This window comes from Danio rerio, chromosome 3, assembly GCF_049306965.1.
Source record: "Danio rerio strain Tuebingen ecotype United States chromosome 3, GRCz12tu, whole genome shotgun sequence".
Taxonomy (NCBI): Eukaryota; Metazoa; Chordata; class Actinopteri; order Cypriniformes; family Danionidae; genus Danio; species Danio rerio.
The window spans coordinates 3991665-4005941 of record NC_133178.1 but is presented as its reverse complement, the minus strand read 5'-3'; the positions used below and the strand labels follow the sequence as shown (position 1 = coordinate 4005941).

Sequence of the window (14277 nt, the reverse complement as noted above, 5' to 3'; positions counted from 1 at the left end):
ACACACAAAACATACATTAGATTTGTGATAAATACATACACAAATAAGAAAGGATAAAACGACTTAATAGGAGTATTAAAAAGAAAACGAATGAGCAAAAAATACAAAAATATCTGTTCATGAACATTTTCCTTAATTTGTGCGTTTCAGATTTTAATTTTAGGACTAAAACTTTTAATAATAATGACATGCACAGATGAACTATTCACCACTAAACTAGCAATGTGAGCTAACAAAATCATGTTTAGTTTTGATTTCATGTGTGCTTTAAATATTGAAGGAAGTTTATTTTTCCAAATCTCTCTCCGTCTGTCAGGAGCAGTGGTAGAGCGAGCTGTGTGTGTCCTGCAGGTGGCGCTGCAGCTCCAGTCTCCGCTGGAAGCTCAGGGAGCAGTGTGAGCAGCTGAACGGCTGGTAGTTGCTGTGTTTTCTGCTGTGTGTGATCAGATTGGAGCTCTGACTGAACGCTTTACCGCACACCACACACACGTGCGGCTTCTCACCTGCCGGAGAACAGCAACACACACACACACACACACACACACATTTTTTTTTACATTATTGTATTGTGTATATGTGTGTATGTTTCTGTATATGTGATCATGTGTATGTGTGTATGTATATGTGTGTGTTACCTGTGTGTATAAAGGTGTGTTTCTTCATGTCAGATTTCTGGTGGAATCTCTTGCCGCAGTATGGACAGGGGAACGGCCGCGTGTCCGAGTGGATGAGCAGGTGTGTGGAAAGAGTTGAAGACCTCTTAAAAACCTTCCCGCACACCTTACAGGCAAAACTGCGCTCCTGAAACACACACACAATCCACACAATCATGAATCAAGACTCAAAAGAAACAGACAAAGGCTACGACACCAAAACAAAATCCGAGTGAGTGAGTGTGGTGTTTATATCCCTGCTGAAAAATCCAGCTTAAACCAGCCTAGGCTGGTTGGCTGGTTTTAGCTGGTTGACCAGCCTGGTTTTAGAGAGGTTTTGGCCCTTTCCAAGCTGGTTTCCAGCCATTTCCAGCCTGGTCTTAGCTGCTCAAGCTGGAAAATGACCAGCCAAATCCAGCTAAAACCAGCTTGACCAGCCTGGATAAGCTGGGTATAGCTGGTTTTGGCTGGACTCCCAGCTTGGATAGTCTGGTCAAACTGGATTTAGCTGGTCATCTCCCAGCCTGACTAGCTAAGACCAGGCTGGAAATGGCTGGAAGCCAGCCTGGAAGTGGCCAAAACCCCTCTAAAACCAGGCTGGTCTACCAGCTAAAACTAGCCAACCAGCCTAGGCTGGTTTAAGCTGGATTTTTCAGCAGGGATGGTGTGTAAATAATCAGTGTTCATGATCTGCTGTGTGTATGCCAGTGTCCAGATTGATAGCCAGTTTCAGCTGTGAGGTGCAAATTATAATGGGAGATGTAGTCCAAGTGCATGCTACATACAGTATGGTCCCATAGATATTTACATTAGATGTCGCCTACCCTGTTGTTGTCTATTGGAAGGAATATGCGTCAGTAGTGCCGCCATTTTAGTACAGGGTAGCGCTCCTTTGAAATGAATGTGGGACCAAGCTGGGGTGGAGGACTGTGGCCATCCAGAGCTATGGATTAACACACATATATCTCTGGTCGGGAGTTTTCCCGGTGGTCTTTATGCAAATATTTTTTAAATTAGGAAAATTATTATTTGACATCACTTTTCTACATTGATGAATGAGTGACCGCATGGGCATTGCCGACAAAGAGCTTGTGTTTGTGTGCATGGAGATGTATTATCCTCCCTCCCTGTTATATTTGAGCTAATTTGTGTCCTGAAACACCCCACCCCCCTCCCCCCTCCTGCTTTCACTTCTCATTCTAACGAAGGGAGCGATTCGTTTGTGAATGAATCTTCGTTATGAAGGACTCCTGTGAACAATCGATATTCCTCAATGTGCATATTAACCTTTCTGATCTAAATGGTATGTAACATTTGTAATATTCAATAATTTAGGGTGGACAGTCTGCGCATTGAGGCGCAGGCACTGTTATGTTGTGTTTACACCAGACGTGGAACGCGCATATAAATCACGCTATTCGCGCGTAAATAGGCGCGTGAACATTTGAGTTTACTCGCTTCATTCGCGCGTCAAATCCGTTTCAATCGCGTGTCAAATTCACTTCAGAACAGACGCGAATTGACGTGATGGGCAGGGCTTCTGTCTGCCCGGTGACTCTAGCTTCATATCTAAATGGCTAACATGGAAGCGCCGCTGAGCGCGGATGACTCGACTGATCTTCACGGCTTCGCGCTTCAGTCTCCATGTATTTGTGTTTGGTTTGCACTCAGGTTACCGCTCTTCACCCAGTGCAAGCACAGATACACGGAGACTGAAGCTTGAAGCAGCCGTCAAGATGAGTCGAGTCATCAAGCAGATCACTCGACTCGTCTGTGTTTGTGCTCAGTATACAGCGGTGGGTGAAGTGATGACCTTCTCGGCCAATCACAAGCATTTCTGTTGAACACGTGAACACAATGGCAAATCAGCGCTGTTTCAAGAAAGCCATCAACATTGCCTTAAATGTTAGGGCGAAATTGCCGGTCTTTCTTTTAATTCAGTATCGTGACAAGTCTAATATAGTGAAAGAATCAGTTTATTAACTCGAGTTTGATAAATGGCATCTAAAACGTGTGTTTGGGAAAGAAAACGTTAGCTAACTAGTGCCATTTCCCTTAACTTAGCTGAAAACGAGCTCTGATATCCCTTATTATATTCACCATTCATTCAGAACGGACCTTCGGGTCACCCGGAAGGTGGAGAAATGATAAAATTGTGTCACTTTATCTTTGCTGATAAGATATATAGCCAGTTACACAACATTCCTATGTAACTCCTAATGATACTTCCGGGTTTCTTACCACCGCAGCCTCGATTTCGCTTTTAAAAATGGCGGCCGCGTGAAATCCGTCTATAACACAAGTTTCTGGCAGTGCTGCATCTTGTTGTTATATTTCATTTACATTGTTTGCTGATTTTATTAAATAAAATCTGTAGTGTATGTGTGTGAATGAGAAAGTATGAGTGTTTTGCAGTGTTGGGTTGCGGCTGGAAGAGCATCCGTTGTGTAAAACATATGCTGGATTAGTTGGCAGTTCATTCCGCTGTGGTGACCCCAGATTAATAAAGAGACTAAGTTGAAAAAATAAATAAATAAATTAATGATATATTATTATTTCAAACTCCTAAAATGTCAATAAAAGTCTCTTTGTTAAACTGTAGAGTTGAATCTTCAACATCAGACGTGAACCGAGCAGAGATCAACATCCCATAATGCAATTCACATCTGTGAATTAAATTTTTTTTTACAGCGTAGCTAATAATTGAGTCAATCCCTGACTACTATTACTATATAGTGTGCACTGTGCAGTACTGTAGTAAACACCGGTGTTCAGTACTCACTCTCATCCTGAGCATTCCTGTGGGTCTGTACCCATAATGCTGCTGTGCGGGACCCGTAGAACCAGCCAATGGGAGAGCAAGCCTGCTGACATGTGACTTGCAGAGGTGGGACGCCAAACCCACAGCAGAAGACAGGAGCTGCAGAAGTAATCATATCATTATTACAAGTTATTGAAGAACTAAATTGGCTGTAATGTATGAGTGTGTGTGTGAAGGAGAGTGTATGGGTGTTTCCCAGTACTAGGTTGAGGCTGAAAGGGCAGCTGCTGCATGAAAGATATGCTGGAATAGTTGGTGGTTCATTCTGCTGTGGTGACACCTTATAAATAAGGGACTAAGGCGAAGGAAAATGAATGAATAGTTGGGTTTATATTCGCATGTTTGTTTATTTTAGGGGTCCCCATATTGTTTACCACTTTTTTACCACAGGTGTTTCATTATTCACTGTGAAGCCACAGCCATGTCACCCTGCAGCCCAAGACCGGTTACTCATTAGCCGCGTTTCCACTATCGCGCCTAAAGCGAGCGAGCCAAGGCCAGTGGCGTTTCCACTGTCACTTCCGGGGCCTAATCGGGCCAAAGCGGGGCTTTCTTGGGGCCAGCGGCCGGCCTTTTTCGGCCCGCCGAATACCTTGGGCCAAAGAGGGCCAGCCGGGGCTTTGGGGCGGAGTGAAAGGAGAGGCGGGCACAGTTTTCCGATCGCACTCGAGTACATGCGCCAAACAAATAAATAAATAAGGATAAGAAAACATCTGGAACAAATTATAGGCTGGGGTCTTTTTTTTTTTGCATATGATCGCCCTTATGTTTCTCTTTTAAATGTAAGGCTGTTGCATAAAATGATCTTTCTTTGCTGCATCTTTGATGTTTCAATAACGCATAATAATCTTTACACCATATTAAAGACACAGCTGGCAGTAAAGGTTTTCAAGAGGTTTTGTCAAGTTCAATAAGTGTTTTTGCGCGTTTAGATGCCTGTGTATGTGTGTGAGACCGAGGAAAAGAGCGCTCCCTTCATAGCTCTGTTGATGCCGCGAGCGGCTTTTTTCTTTTATTTTTATTGTTTTAATTTATTTTGGAGATAATACACTATATAAATACAACAGTAAGACATTAAACTTTATAAATTTCATGTCCACTTTTGTAGGCTCAAAACAATAGTGTCATATCTAGATAAAATAGCCCTATATTGAGATAATTTAAAGAATTACAAATATTAGATAAGCCTATAATAAAATCACATTAAATAAATAAACCAATATAAAACTAACAAAATATATAGCTATAACAATTAGGTACTATATCAAACTGTTTCAAATTTATATTAAACTTTCATTTTTCAAAAGCCTCTTTAAAAAAAAAGATTTTAGATATTTTCTAAAAAATAATAATAATAAATAAATAAACACCGGAAAATGTTTTAAATATTATTTATAAAGTATTTGGATACGATGAAATTAATCAAATCATGCAAACAGAGCATTTTCGGGGTGGGTGAAAGCAGAAACTAGGCGACCTTTTTTCTGTCTGCAGCTGCGCAGCACTTTTTTGACGGGGAAAACTGCAAGTTCAAAATGTGTTCTGTGTCATCAAACAAGTGTGTATGTTTTTATATAACGTGGTAAAATTAAAAAAGGAAATTTAAAATACATAAAGAGCTTTATTAGTGCATTGCTGCTGAGCGCAACGAAATATAGGCTATATTTTATTACGTGCTGCTCTTATGTGCTGAAACACTGAACACTTTCCTTTACTTAAGATATAATAAGCAACATCTTTAAATAAAGGGAATCACCTATTAAGTGTCGTAAAGCCTATAGGGAAAAAAAATCATGTTTCAGTTCTCTCCGGAGCATTTCCCTGCTGAAAAATCCAGCCTAAACCAGCCTAGGCTGGTTGGCTGGTTTTAGCTGATCGACCAGCCATTTCCAGCTTGGTCTTAGCTGGTCAGGCTGGGAGATGGATTTTTCAGCAGGGTTGGGATGAATGTTGGACAGATTCTGTCTAGAGGATGTTATAAAATACATTTTATATCGAGTTATTAACGGAGAATTTTATATATGTGGTTTTATATTATGGATGTGTGCGCTCCCTGCGATGCGGGTCCCTCCGTTGGTGGCAAGACCACTGGATTTCGATGCCAATAGTCGGTCGGCGAGTAAATGAATATGATGAATGAAAACACACAGGCATGTGCGTATAGACATGCGTTGTACTGCTGTACAGTAACGTGTCATTTGTTTGTTTTGGTTGTAATAATATTAATGGTTTCGTGATGATGTGATGGAGTGCTTTATCTGCATGATTCTCGCTGAAGTGGGCGGTTTGAGTGACGTTCGATTCAGGGGATGTTCTGGGGGCGGGGTTTGCTGACGCGCTGCGAGCTACTAGCCCCACAGTGGAAACGCGACATGATTTCGGCCTCACTGCTCAACCTCCCGGGCGATTGGCCCGGCCTGGCCCGATATAAGCCCTGGCTCGCACTGGCCTGATAGTGGAAATGCGGCTACTGAAGCTAAGCAGGGCTGAGCCTGGTCAGTACCTGGATAGGAGACCACTAGGGAACACTAGGTTGCTGTTGGAAGTGGTGTTAGTGAGGCCAGCAGGGGGCGCTCAACCTGTGGTCTGTGTGAGTCCTAATGCCCCAGTATAGTGAAGGGGACACTACACTGTCAGTGGGCACCATCTTTCAGATGAGACGTTAAACCGAGGTCCCGACTCTCTGTGGTCATTAAAAATCCCATGGCACTTCTCGTGAAAGAGCAGGGGTGTAACCCCGGTGTCCTGGCCAAAGTCCCTCTATCGGCCCTTACGATCATGGCCTCCCAATCATCCCCTTCCACCGAATTGGCTCGATCACTGTCTCTCCACTCCACCAATATCTAGTGTGTGGTGAGCGCACTGGCGCCGTTGTCCTGTAGCTGCCGTCGCATCATCCAAGTGGATGCTGCACACTGGTGATGGTGTGGAGAGACCCCCCTCATGATTGTGAAGCGCTTTGGGTGTATGGCCATACACAATACATGCGCTATATAAATACACATTACATTACATTACATTACATACAATATTCATTCTGAAATCACATTTAATTATGACTTTAAAACATCATCAGCTCTGTTTAACTGACTATGAACACTGCTGTGCTTTGATAGTCATTGTCTGCTAATGTGATTTCACTATGTTGGATTTTCATAGAGTCACTTTCTGAAATGATATTATTGAGGAGAAAGCCTGAATGTGCGAATATAAAACCAGCTTCACCCCAGTCACTTTTTGCAGGGTCTAAACCACAAAACCAAACTTCACACAGTGACATCATTTAGCCACTTTTAGCAACCAAGCTTGATCATCTTCACCTTCTGGCAGATGGGGCACTCGCAGATCGGCGTCTGGACGCTGGACAGCGGATGATGACAGAGCACAGCCTGAATCAGACGCTCCATATCGCTCTGTCTGTCTACTTCAGCAGGCGACAGGCCAGACAGCGGAGAAACACACTGATTTACTGCAAACGCACACACACAAACACAATAGATGTAAATGAGTCCTGTGTCTCTCATTCAGCATGCTATAATCATGATGTGATCTAATAGAATAAAACAGTTTCATCAGGGGCATCATGCAGCGCAGTGGGGGACACGATCGCCTCACAGCAAGCAGGTCACTGGGTCAGTGGGCATTTCTGTGTGGAGTTTGCATGTTCTCCCCGTTTCCTCCGGGTGCTCCAGTTTCCCCCACAGTCCAAACACATGCGCTATAGGGGAATTGAACAAGCTAAATTGACTGTAGAGAGTGTGTGTGTGTAAATGAGTGCATGGGTGTTTCCCAGTGTTGGGTTGCAGCTAGAAGGGCATCCACTATGTAAAACCAACGCAATCTCACGGCAATTCATAACTTTTTGATTTAGAGGCTAATTCGTATGAATTCGTATGATCTAATTCATACAATTCAGTACAATTTGTTCATCACCCAATGACGGTTGGGGTTAGGGGTGGGGTTAGGTGCCACGCCTTCTTTTTAAAATCGTATATTTTTATAGGACTGACCTCGTACGAATTAGCCACTAAACTGACAAAATTGAAATACTTTAGTTTCCTCGTGAGATCAGGCTGGTAAAACATGCTGGATAAGTTGGCGGTTCATTCCGCTGTGGCGACCCTTTTGAATGAGTGTATGGGTGTTTTCCAGTGTTGGGTTGCAGCTAGAAGGGCATCCGCTGTAAAAACCGATGCAATCTCACAGCAATTCTAAACTTTTTGATTCAGTGGCTAATTCGTACAATTCAGTACGATTTGTTCATCACCCAATGGCAGTTAGGGGTGGGGTTAGGTGCCACGCCTCCTTTTTAAAAATTGTACATTTTGGTAGGACTGAACTCGTATGAATTAAAACTAAACTGACAAAACGTAAAATACTTTAGTTTCTCCGTGAGATCAGGCTGGTAAAACATGCAGGATAAGTTGGCGGTTCATTCCGCTGTGGCAACCCTTTTAAATGAGTGTATGGGTGTTTTCCAGTGTTGGGTTGCAGCTAGAAGGGCATCCGCTGTGTAAATCCAACGCAATCTCACGGGGATTTGTAACTTTTTGATTTAGTGGCTAATTCGTAAAATTCAGTATGATTTGTTCATCACCCAATGACGGTTGAGGTTAGGGGTGGGGTTAGGTGCCACGCCTCCTTTTTAAAATCGTACATTTTGATAGGACTGAACTCGTACAAATTAGACACTAAACTGACATAACGTAAAATACTTTAGTTTCCTCGTGAGATCAGGCTGGTAAAACATGCTGGATAAGTTGGCGGTTCATTCCGCTGTGGCGACCCTTTTGAATGAGTGTATGGGTGTTTTCCAGTGTTGGGTTGCAGCTAGAAGGGCATCCGCCGTGTAAAACCAACTCAATTTTACGGCAATTCTTAACTTTTTGATTTAGTGGCTAATTCGTACAATTCAGTACGATTTGCTCATCACCCAATGACGGTTCGGGTTAGGGGCGGGGTTAGGTGCCACGCCTCCTTTTTAAAATCGTTCATTTTCGTACGACTGAACTCATACGAATTCTTTCGAATTAGCCACTTAACTGACAAAACGTAAAATACTTCAGTTTCTTTGTGAGATCAGGCTGGTAAAATGCTGGATAAGTTATCGGTTCATTCTGCTGTGGTGACCCCTGATTAATAAAGGGACTAAGCCGAAAAGAAAATTAATGAATGAATGATTCAATCTCCTCTGGATTAACCCAATCAATCTAAATTAACAAATCTTACCGAATAGAGCTATTAAAAATCTACATATTAAATGTATATTATTTAAATTTATATAAAAAATCTTGTAAAATCTACAGTTTATCACAATATATGTTCCAAATATATATATATGTATATCGCTTTTTACCCCAATATCGTGCCGCTACTATTTATTCATATGGTTTATATTTCATAGACTCACAAGGACACATTCAAATCAATTATGTTTGTTATAGGAGTTTTGTTGTGAAGTTTTCCTGTCGCTAGTAGGCTAACGGTTAATGCAATTTCTGTATGAGTGTCTTTAAAATCTCAGAATAACACACTCTCATTATTCTCCATCCTCCAGTTGCTGTACCTGCAGTGCTTTGCTCTTCATTTCCGCTGGTATTCTCAGCGGATGAACCAGGCAGCGGCTCCAGACCGTCCTCATGATGATGATAATGTACGGAGTGGGCAGGGCTAGCAGAGTGATGCCCCGCCCTCTTACTCTTCACCAAAAACGATCTCGGCATTTATTATTCACAGGAAGCAAAAACCGCGACACAACAGGTGAGATTACAATCTGAAAAACAAAACGAAAAATCCCCGAAGGTATAATTAACCACATATTCATAATAACCAGAGTTCAGTCAAATATTAGTAGGCTTAGTTGACTAGCAGGCAAACGACTACAACTAAAAATGCTGGATGCTAGAAATACTAAGTCAAATACTAGGAACAGAGCAGTATATAAGAACATATAGCTGTTTATAATTATAACTATGTAGTTATTTATTTCAGTAAGACAATTTTGGTTTTATTCTGTAAACTACTCATGACCCAATTTACCCTTATATCTTAAATTTACCTTATTTAGTACTTAATTAAAGTTGCTGTGCTGTTTTGCATCAAATAACCAAAAACTTGTCATGCTTTAGTACGTTTACATACTTTTTTCTAGACTAGACAACGCCAATGTTTTACAACCCTAAATCAGAAAAAGTCTGGAAAACGTACATAAAAAAAGAAGGCAAAGATTTCCGAATTTACTTTGATTTTCATTGCAAACAATATAAACACAAAATATTTAATTCTGTCAACTCTCAATCCTTTCCTGTCATTCAGACCGGTTGGGGCAGGAGCAATTTAGGGCTAGTAATCGGGTAAATTGGTTTGAAAAAGTACCACAATACGTAGTTACATCACAAACGCTAGTTAAAAGTACTGTGCCAAAAGGAAGCCCTATGTTAACAGTGTCCAGAAGTGCAGTCGACTTTTCTGGGTGGGGGCATCTAAGATGGACCATCACACAGAGAAAATGTGTACTGGGGTCAGATGAATCAGTAATTCAGGTTTTTTGTTGGAGAAATGAATGCTGTGTGCTCTGGACCAAAAAAGAAAAGGATCATCCCGACTGTTTCCAGCAACAAGTCCAAAAGCCAGGCTCTGTCATGGTATGGGGTTGTGTCAGTGCCCTTCGAAAAAGTAACTTGCTCTTCTGTGATGCATCATTAATGCTGAAAAGTACATGCAGCACAATATGATGCCTTCTTTTCCAGGGATTATGCATATTTCAACAAGACCTGGCCTGGCCTGGCTGCGGAGGAAGAGGATAAAGGTACTTGATTGGCCTGCCTGCAGTCCTGACCTGTCTCCAATAGAGAATGTATGGTGCATTTAGAAGCTAAAAATGCAACAACGAAGACCCCATAATGTTGCCCACCTTAAGACTTGTTTACAGGAAGAATGGTAAAATTTTATACCTTAAACACTTCATCACTTGCTGTCTTCAGAACCTAATTGTCTTCTAAAACAGGTCGCACACCAGAAGCGCCGCTCGGCGCCGCGACACGGCGCGTAAATGACAGTTTAAAGTATCGCACACCAGACGCGCACATTCGAATGATATTTAACATGAAACTAATCAGATGGCGCTCTGTGGCGCGGCTGAAAAATGAACTGCGTCCTGAGCCGTCGCCGGGCGCCGCCGACAGCCGCCGACTTGCGGCGCCGGTGTGTGTATCCTGATAGAAACCTATGTTTAGAATTCTAAAATACATGGCGCTGCGTGGCGCTGCGCGGCGCGCCGCCGAGCGGCGCTTCTGGTGTGCGACCTGCTTAAGTGTTGTGGAAAGGAATACCAACATTACACAGTAGTAAACACTTTACTGTCCCATCTTGTTTTGAAATATGTTGCAGAAACCAATACATGTTTATTGTGAAAAAAATATATATATAAATGATGGCTGCAAATCTTGTATCTTCACACCATAGACAACACAGGTATGGGCCATTCTTCATCAATGGAAACCTCAAGGACACTGGATATTTGAAATTGCTGCCTGCAGGGCAGCACCTGAAACTACGGATACTGGAAGCCTGTGCTGGCATTTCTCCTGCGGTGTTGCTATCAGTGTGTGAAGAGCGGGAGAAGAGGGCTGCATTCACAATCCAACACAATGAGCAGCACACTGAACACATTTTATAAGTGGTCAGAAACTTGTAAATAACTCATGAAAGAATAAAGTTGTGTTAAAACCAAGCACATCATTGTTTTTCTTGTGAAATTCCCAATACGTTTGATGTGTCACATGACCCTCTTCCTAGTGAAAAAACAAAAGTTGGATCCAAGATGGCCGACTTCAAAATGGCCACCATGGTCACCACCCATCTTGAAAAGTTTGCCCCCTCACATAGTAATGTGCCACGAAAAGGACGTTAATATCACCAACCATTCCCATTTTATTAAGGTGTATCTATATAAATGGCCCACCCTAGTGTATGTGTGTGTGTGTATATATATATATATATATATATATATATATATATATACATACACACACGCATATACACACACACACACACACATATATATATATATATATATATATATATATATATATATATATATATATATATATATATATATTTATTAGGGATGTGCGGAGCAGCCGGTATTTGTATTTGTTGTATTTGTATTTGTTGAGGGGGAAAAGTATTTGTATTTGTATTTGTATTTGTATTCGAGTAAAATTCAAAATGGCGCAGAAATATATATTTTTTCTATTACACTTCTAATTTACGTTATAGTGAAAGTATTGTTTAATTATACCCATTATATAAATTATAGATATGCAATATTGGCTGTTGTTTTTGAACATGTGATAAGAAATGTCATTAAAAAGAAAATAACATAGAAGCCATTATCTCATCCATGGTTAAACCAACAACTAATAAAATACCATTGTGAATATTATGAACCCCACCACCACCGTTCGTGTTGAAGGACACTGAATAGACAGAATAAAAACAAATAATACTTCAAAAAACTGTTCTTCTTCTGAAAGAACTTCTTTCCAATGGACAGAATTCCAAAAACTAAAATTAACTAAATAAATCTAAATAAACCCCTGCCTGGGGGATCTGGCAGAACAAAAGTATTCTATATAATACTAAAAGATGCAGCCCTGCCATTATCATCTGCCTGCCACAAAACAGACACAAAGTTTGTTTGTTTGTTTATTTAGAGATATCTGCAAATATTTTTCAATGGAGGAATATGACTAGTCAGTCATAATATATTTGCAGATATTTCCAATCTGAATTATAATTATGACAAGTCAAAATATAATTAGAGATATCTCTAAATATATTTATGGATAGTCTCAACAAGGTTTAAATGCTAAAACGGCTTGCCATACGCACAGTAGCACAGTGGAGATTTCTCTAGTTATATCGTTTCAGTCGTTTGTTATGCAGTGACATGCAGTCAAATATTTCGCCAAACAGTCCTTAGGGATACGGTGACACGCAGTCAGATATTTTACCGGACAGATCCGCCACTTTTGGCGCGCATAAACAATCAAAGCTCTCGTGCTGCAGGAATGAGGAGGTCTGCTGAAGGCGCACAGCTGACGTGCAGTGAGAGGTTTGCGTCTTTAATAAACTACGGCAGTTTGCGTTCACTGAACAGTAAGAATGATTAATAAATCCATATGAAACAGTCCCTTAACAGTCACGTCTTGCTTTCAGTTTCGGGCTTTGGCGCGTTTTGCACTGAGCGTCTCTCTCTCTCTCTCTCTCTCTCTCTCTCTCTCTCTCTCTCTCTCTCTCTCTTTCTCACTCACTCACGCGGGCATGCACTGTGGTCTCATGAGGAAACGCTGCTTTTTGATATAGTGTTTTTCTTGCTCCCGAATACAAATAATTTTTCAAGTATTTGTTCGAATCAAGTATTCGTAAAAACACGCTATTCGTGCCTTTCCGAATACCGTATTCGGGTTCGGCTCCACCCTTAATATATATATATATATATATATATATATATATATATATATATATATATATATATATATATATATATATATATATATATATATATATATAAGCAAAGCTGTGAATTGCTATGTATTTTGTAAGTAATGTCATCAAACCTTTATAGAATAAAAAAATTAACATTTAATTTGTTCCTTTAAATGGAAGCACAGCTATCGACATCCACAGTAGAAATAAAAATCACTATGGAAGTCAATGGCCTTCGTGTGTTTAGCAGAAGAAAGAAACAGTGACTGAGCTTTATTTTTTAGTGAACTGTCCCTTTAAGCGTGCTCAGTGAATCCAGCAGCAGATTTGTCAGTTTTGAGTGTGCGGTTGAGGATTGAGCTGCAGCTGGAGCCTGAATTCAGTTAAACCCAATCTGAGGTTTGCAGGAGCTCCACATGCACCTGCAGCTCCTCACCTGCAGATCAACACAGATTCTGACTGAAGAACACTGGAATACACTTCTACAGCTCACAAGATCTAAACACTCAAATCTGACTTTATAATATTGACATCTCTGACCTTTGACTATTGATTCATACAGTATCTTATCAGTTTCAGATTTTTAAAATAAGTATTAAAGGGTTAGTTCACCCCAAAAAATGTAATTCAGCCATCATTTGCTCTCTCTTTACTCATTTCAAGCCTTTATGAGTTTCTTGCTTTTGTTGAACACAAATAAAGATACTTTGAAAAATGCTGGTAAACCGGTAACCATTGACTTTCATAGAATTTTAGTTTAGTCCTTAAATGCATTAACATGTGGCGCAAAATTACAGAGAAATTTTAGTTTAAAGACTTATGTCACGCCCCAAAAAATTAAAACTCTGTCATCATTTAATCATCTTTTACTTTTCACTAACCAGTTTGAGCTTCTTTCTTGTGTTGAACACAAAAGTAGATATTTTGAAGAATGTTGGGAATCCGGTAACCATCTACTTTCATTTATTTGCTTTCAAGGCAGCACGGTGGCGCAGTGGGTAGCACAACCACCTCACAGCAAGAAAGTCGCTGGTTCGAGTCTCGACTGGGTCAGTTGGCGTTTCTGTGTGGAGTTTGCATGTTCTCCTCGTGTTGCCGTGGGTTTCCTCCGTGTGCTCCGGTTTCCCCCACGAGTCCAAAGACATGCTGTATAGGTAAGCTACATTAACCGTTTAGTATGTGTGTGAATGAGTGGGTCAATGAGTGATGGGTTGCAGCTGGTAGGGCATTCACTGCGTAAAATATATGCTGGATGAGTTGGCGGTTCATTCCGCTGTGGCGACCCCTCATTAATAAGGGGACTAAGCCGAA

General features: G+C 40.9%; 2 protein-coding genes across 15 annotated transcripts in view; one reads left to right on the top strand and one right to left on the bottom strand.

Annotated features, from left to right (window-relative positions):
* engl (endoglin, like) overlaps positions 1 to 11204 on the top strand; it is a 48777-nt gene extending 37573 nt beyond the window's left edge. For 2 of the 14 annotated variants that reach the window (XM_073943845.1, XM_073943858.1), the window contains 6 exons: positions 317 to 414; positions 669 to 735; positions 6805 to 6914; positions 9032 to 9234; positions 10224 to 10480; positions 10788 to 11204. In XM_073943845.1, the coding sequence (XP_073799946.1) occupies positions 317 to 399 (83 nt within the window). In that variant the 3' untranslated portion in view covers positions 400 to 414; positions 669 to 735; positions 6805 to 6914; ... (1 more) ...; positions 10224 to 10480; positions 10788 to 11204. Of the gene's footprint in view, positions 1 to 150; positions 736 to 6804; positions 6915 to 9031; positions 9235 to 10223; positions 10481 to 10787 lie in introns of those variants that run through there. The other 12 variants (XM_073943853.1, XM_073943849.1, XM_073943850.1 and 9 more) reach the window with 10 other exon arrangements.
* Positions 584 to 9197, bottom strand: LOC137490099 (uncharacterized). Its single transcript, XM_073943931.1, has 4 exons — positions 9041 to 9197; positions 6795 to 6943; positions 3436 to 3573; positions 584 to 801 (listed from the first exon to the last, which is right to left on the bottom strand). The coding sequence occupies exons 1-4, from the start codon at positions 9195 to 9197 to the stop codon at positions 601 to 603; spliced, it is 645 nt and encodes a 214-aa protein (XP_073800032.1). The 3' UTR covers positions 584 to 600.
* Positions 11205 to 14277: the final 3073 nt, after the last annotated feature.